Source organism: Lissotriton vulgaris, chromosome 2_1 (assembly GCF_964263255.1).
Source record: "Lissotriton vulgaris chromosome 2_1, aLisVul1.2, whole genome shotgun sequence".
NCBI lineage: Eukaryota > Metazoa > Chordata > Amphibia > Caudata > Salamandridae > Lissotriton > Lissotriton vulgaris.
In genome coordinates, this window is record NC_141687.1 from 208,169,176 (window position 1) to 208,175,175 (window position 6,000).

General features: G+C 45.4%; 1 protein-coding gene across 1 annotated transcript in view; it reads right to left on the reverse strand.

The window, feature by feature from the left end:
- The window catches only part of LOC147729843 (schlafen family member 13-like), a 239,798-nt gene extending 234,513 nt beyond the window's left edge, over window positions 1-5,285 (reverse strand). Inside the window, exon 1 of the mRNA XM_086954746.1 lies at window positions 5,053-5,285. Coding sequence (XP_086810872.1) covers window positions 5,053-5,144 — 92 coding nt within the window. The 5' untranslated portion in view covers window positions 5,145-5,285. The remainder of the gene's footprint in view (window positions 1-5,052) is intronic.
- Window positions 5,286-6,000: the final 715 nt, after the last annotated feature.

Consider the following 6,000-nt stretch of genomic DNA (forward strand, 5'->3'; position numbering starts at 1 on the left):
TATAGATAATTCTTCCTGTGTTCAAGCCTCTTCAATTCTGGAAACCCTACAAGGACTGACCTTGTCCCAACTAGTTAAAGGCCCTACGCACAAAGCCGGTCACACATTAGACCTGATTTTTTCAAATCATCCTTGCATAACGGTTTTTCCATCTCTCCCTCTTACATGGTCTGACCACTTTCTTATCCCCTTTCATATTGACAGACCTCCCCTTCCCCCTACCTCTTCCCTTAGCAGAGATAGTGGTCGTAAATGGGTCAAGGTGACCTGTGAGGCCATTGAGTCTCAATTTCAGTTCCATTTTAATCAGACGGTGGATCTGGACATGGAAACGGCAAGATACAACTCTGTCCTTACCTCAGCACTTGATTCCATTGCTCCTCTTGCTCCCCTGGCATCCGCCAGATCTCGTCCCTCGGCTCCCTGGTTCACCCCCCTCCTTCGCGAGGAAAAAAGCAAATGCAAAAGGCTAGAACGCATGTGGCGTCAGAAATATGATCCAGAGGCTAAACTGGCCTATAAATCTGCTTTAAATAAATTTCAAATGCTCAAACGTTCCTCCATGAGATCATATTTCTCCAACCGTATTCAACAGGCACAGAATTCATCAAAAACTCTCTTCTCAATTGTGAAAGATTTTGTTACTCCTCTGGCCATAAAAACTCAATGCAGCCCTACCCAAGATCTTTGCAATGGTCTCTCTGATTTTTTTCAGGACAAAATTGCTAAACTTGCTTCCTCATTTGTCTTAGCCATGCCCAACCCAATTCCAGACTCCTCTCCCCTTACGCAAAGTTCCTTTAACTCCTTTAATGAATTATCATTTGAGTCTGCTTTATCTCTTCTTCAGCAAGTCAAGTCTGGCTCACCTATAGACCCTGTTCCTGCTAAAATAATGGGCAATCTTGCCCCAGTTTTAATTAATCCCCTTCTTTCCATTTGGAACGCCTCCCTGACCCAGGGTCATTTTCCTTCAGCTTGGAAACAAGCTAGGCTGCTTCCCATTCTTAAAAAACCAAACGCTGATCCTTCCCTGTTCTGCAGTTCCCGACCCATTTCGCTTCTGCCCAAGCCAGCTAAGATATTGGAGAAAGTTGTTCAGAAACAAATGGCCCAGTTCTTGGAAACAAATAAACTGCTTCACGATTCTCAATCTGGGTTTCGAACCGGTTACAGCACCGAGACAGCGTTGCTGGAAGTCTCAGAGACAATTAGGGAATCGGTGGATAGGGGTGAGGAGGCCATGCTGGTTCTCCTCGACCTATCCGCCGCATTCGACACGGTTTCCCATGTCATCCTTACATCCAGACTTCAACAGCTGGGGATTGAGGGCACTGTCCTAGCATGGATCAAATCTTTTTTATCCGGACGGACCCAAAGGGTACTGTTGCATCCATACCAATCCGAAGATAAACCCCTCCTGTGTGGCGTACCCCAGGGCTCAGCCTTGAGCCCTTTATTGTTTAATGTTTACCTAGCCCCCCTTGCCAAGGTAGTTGAGTCTTTTGGAGTCAGGGTGGTCTCTTATGCTGATGATACTCAGCTTGTTTTTTCATTTAGAGACCATTCTGACTCCCTCTTTTCCAACTTTCGAAACTGCCTTGGCAATATTTGCACTTGGATGGCTGCTAACCATCTTGCCCTTAACACTGAAAAAACAGAGGTCCTTTTTTTCAGCCAGAAAACTGCTCCCCCTTCAACCCTTTGGTGGCCTACCATTCTGGACCCTCCTCCTGTACCAGTGCATTCAGCCCGCAACCTGGGCTTTATATTTGATAATACCTTGTCCGGAAAAATCCAGGTTAATAAAGTGGCGGCTGCTTGCTTTAATAAACTGCGCATGATCAGGAAGATTTTTCCCTATCTCCCCCAGTCTTCCCGTAAAACAGTGGTTCAGGGACTCATCACGTCTCACCTTGATTATGCCAACAGCCTCTATGCCGGTGCCCCCCAATATCTCATTGATCGACTTCAGATTATACAAAATGCGGCTGCAAGGCTGATTGGCAACATCCCTCCTCGCAACTCGGTCAGAGCCTACCGAGAGGAGCTTCATTGGCTTCCAATTGCCCGCCGCATTGACTTTAAGGTTCTGACCCTTGCCTTTAGGGCAATTAATGGCATTGGCCCCTGCTATCTGAGCAAAAGGCTTAATATAGCTTCTTCAGTAAGGCATCTGAGATCTAATAGTCTACGCCTGATGACGGTCCCTCGCTTCAGACTCACGCGTACTGGTGGCAGAACCTTTACCGTTGTGTCCGCTAAGCTTTGGAACAGTCTTCCCTTGGATCTCAGGTTTTCCGAATCAGAACAAGTCTTCCGCCGTAAACTGAAAACAGGGCTGTTTTCTAAGCACTAGCCTACAAAGCTTCTGCACACCTCTAGATTTTTCATGAACTCAGTATCCCCCTCTGTGATAATCAAGTAGTCTTAGCGCCGGGACACCCCCTCTGGAGGTAGCCGTGCGCTCTATAAAATTCTAAATAAATAAATAAATAAATATAAGCAGACTGAAGCTTCTCAGGGAATAGTGCGGGGTGCCCAAGCTCAGCACTCAACAATCAGTCAACGGACGCAATGAATTCAATGACCAGCCCAGAGCTTGTCTTTTAAGAAAAAGAAAACACATATAATCACAGCGCAGTACTAACTACTACACAATCCACCTTACAGGGCTGTGACCTTGGGTATGATCCTCTTTGTGGAGCTATATCCGCCGATTTCTCTTGCTACTCCAATCCACATGACCCCTTTCTGGCTGGTCCGCCTTCAAGTTATTCAGTAAAAGCATGAATGCGTCTCAGGTGTAGTCAGTTTCCACTGGCGGTATAGTGGGGAGTTGCCTTGCTCCCTCACAGAAGATCTGGTGGCCCCTCCACAATTCTTTAGGCATGTGCTGTATCGAGCGGCAACAGCCCAAGACCATTGGCTAGGTGGGGGCGCTGAGAGAACAAATAGTCTGAGGCCAGAGGGTAGGCTGGATGAGAGTGCTGCCTCAATTCATGTGCTTGTCTGGCTTAGTCCTGCAGCATGGCAGCCCGGGGGCAAGAGTGGTCATGGATGCTATGGCTTTTTCAGGCAGCGGGTAGATTGCTAGATTTAGCCAGGCCAATGTAGGTAGTTGTGGCCCAATAAGGCCTATGCATGGATTACAGCAAGTGCAGCTCTGGCTGCGATCAGACCAATATGATGATCATGGCAGAGTCCGCACCAACAGGGGCCAATGGCACAGTTACTTGATGAGGTTGCAGTCAGGAACAGGTGCTTACAGACCAGGAGGGCCTTTCTGCTGCATTGATCACTCGAGGAAAAATATTCTAAATTCACAAAAGATTTCCCGCATTTGGTGCTGTGTCCACAATAGTGAATATCCCAAAGGGAGAGAATTAAACTACCAGGAATTAGGATATTTTTCCTCATGAACACGTTGGATGGGCTGAATGATATTTGACAAAGAAATCAATAAAATTGGATTTGTAAATGAATACACGACTACTCCCTTGATGATGGGCTGAATTTGATTGGATGGTTGATATTTGAAACTTTTTGATGAAAAACGTTCTCTCTTCTTTTTGAACTTTCATTACTCAAACGAGATAAACAAATTGTGATTATTAGCGCTCCTTATTAAGCTTGCGTTGAAAATTTCGGATATATCATGATTCCTAAGCAGTGGTGTCATTAAATGTGGAGTGCAACTGGTTGAATTTACACAATAAGAAAATATATATATATATACACACACACACACTGGTGCGATCCTAGACGGCCTACACTGTTGCATGGTTATTTTTCCAACTGAGTAGTAATCAGGTTTACACAAATGGGCTGGCCTGACCGCCAACAAAGGTGTCTAGATCTTCTTCCTCCAGCCAAAGGAATGTGGGAAAACACTTTCTAGTGTCTGGTAGACCAGTCTTCATCCTCCATCTTGTGCTAGGCTAGACCAGAGACACCCAACCCAGATCCCACTGGCCTCGGGACTCAGGCTCACCCATACAATTTGCTATTACGCATGCGCTTCCAGGGCCTGATTCAGAACCCAAAGCAGCCCTGGCAATTTTGTTGGTTCTGTCCACCAGGGGAGGGCGGGTTGCGAGTCTGAAGAACAGCTGCTTTTGTTACTAGGGGCGATATTGAAGCACATCTGCAAAACTGGCCCCCAGTAAAAAAAAAAACGCCCCCCACAGTTACAAACCCGGCCCCCTCCCTTCCAGCCTCCCTGGAAAACGCCCAATGTCCTCTACAGTCATTCTGGCTACACATACTACACAAAACGCTCACTCCACACATACTCTTAATATCAACACCACATTCTGGGCATACACATAATAGCAGAACCTTACATGGACGGGGCAATAGGCCTCACTCCTAGAGACATGGCTCAAAAGGACTGGCTACACTATTGATAGGTCTGAAACATACTATGCAGTCACGTCCACTCTGTGCCCAGGAAAGGGACAGTACTCCTCTGTACACAATGATTGGTGCACCCCCTAGGTCACACCGGACCCGACATATATTCAGGGACTTCCTGGCCTGGACTTCTGCGTATATAATTAGATCAGCATGAAGTGAGGGGCAAAATACAAGACAGGCTCCCCGATATCCATGCAGTCGAGCCACTCAGGAAGAGTAAACACGCCTGGGTGCCATGCGGGCAGAATCCCGTCCAAACGCTGGAGGGATCTCCTTTACAGCATTGGAAACTGACAAAGCGAGGTATTTAGTTCGGTTACAATTGATTTTGCGGCAGTGGTTTGCCCCTGCACTTCTCGGAGATCTCGCGGTGCGTCCTTTGACCATATATATAAACGCGTTATAAAAACAATAAAGTAAACAATGATTACAATTTACAGTTGAAAGTGAGGAAATTATAAACTGGATAAAGACAGCAAGGAGAAAAAGAAAAATGGACGAGGAAATTATGGATAGAGGCCTTATAAAAGCAGAAGGGCAGACAGAGAATGGTGGAGATGTCTGAAACATCAGATTACGGCCACTATAATGTCGAACAGAAGCCGAGGCAGTGCCCTTCGCGTTTGTACTCACCGGTCTTCCGCGTAAGAGAAGTTCCAATCCATGGCCTGCGGGCTCATCCTCATCGCCGCCCCGGGAGGAGAGGGCTCCCGGGCAGTCATCATTTTGTCGCGCGCCACGTACAGTATCGCGGCAGACGGAGAATATAATGTTTTCTCGTGTACTTTGGGTATCTCCGCCCTCTGCTCTCTAACTTAGAAACATCTCGCTTAGTAAGTATTCTTGTTCTCTCTTGCTCTTCTACTGGCGGTAGGACAGGGTTCTCCCCCCTCCGTTTCGAATAAAAAAAGGAGGGCGTCCCCGCCCAGGCGCTGACTGAGATGAAACGAAACTGAAAGAGAGCACCCTCGCTCTTCCAGACATAAAAGAACAATTTACTGGCAAGACCGAAAACAAGCATTTGCAATGCAATAGGGCTCGCATTAGTAAAGTTAGAGGTATTAGTATTGTAAATTACATTTTTTATTTATGTTTTTGTTTTGAAAATAGCGAAAGTAATAACTTTGTCATTTACAATGCCAATAGTGTTAACTTTTGCAAACGTGACACCTATAGCATTTGTAATGCAATATGTGTTGTATTTACATGACTTAGATGTATTAATATTAAAAATAACAATGGGTTGTATTTTTTTCAATATTTAATACTTAAATAAAAGTTATTGTAATTTATAATGGCAAAAGCCTAAACTTTTGCAAATAACTTTTTGGAAGATTATGTTTAGTGTATTTTATTGTGATGAACATACAAGAACGGAAGTGAAATATTAACATTTTTTGTGACATTTGTAATAAAGTTTGAAACATTGAGAGAACATATTTGAATCAGTTAAATGATGTTGCGGCTGCGACGAGTGATGCTGTGGCGTTCAGTGATGCGCTGGTAGTGCATAGCGATGTTGTGGTGCCCCTGAGTGATGCTGTGGTGATGCGATGGATAGTGAGGGCGATAGATAGAGGG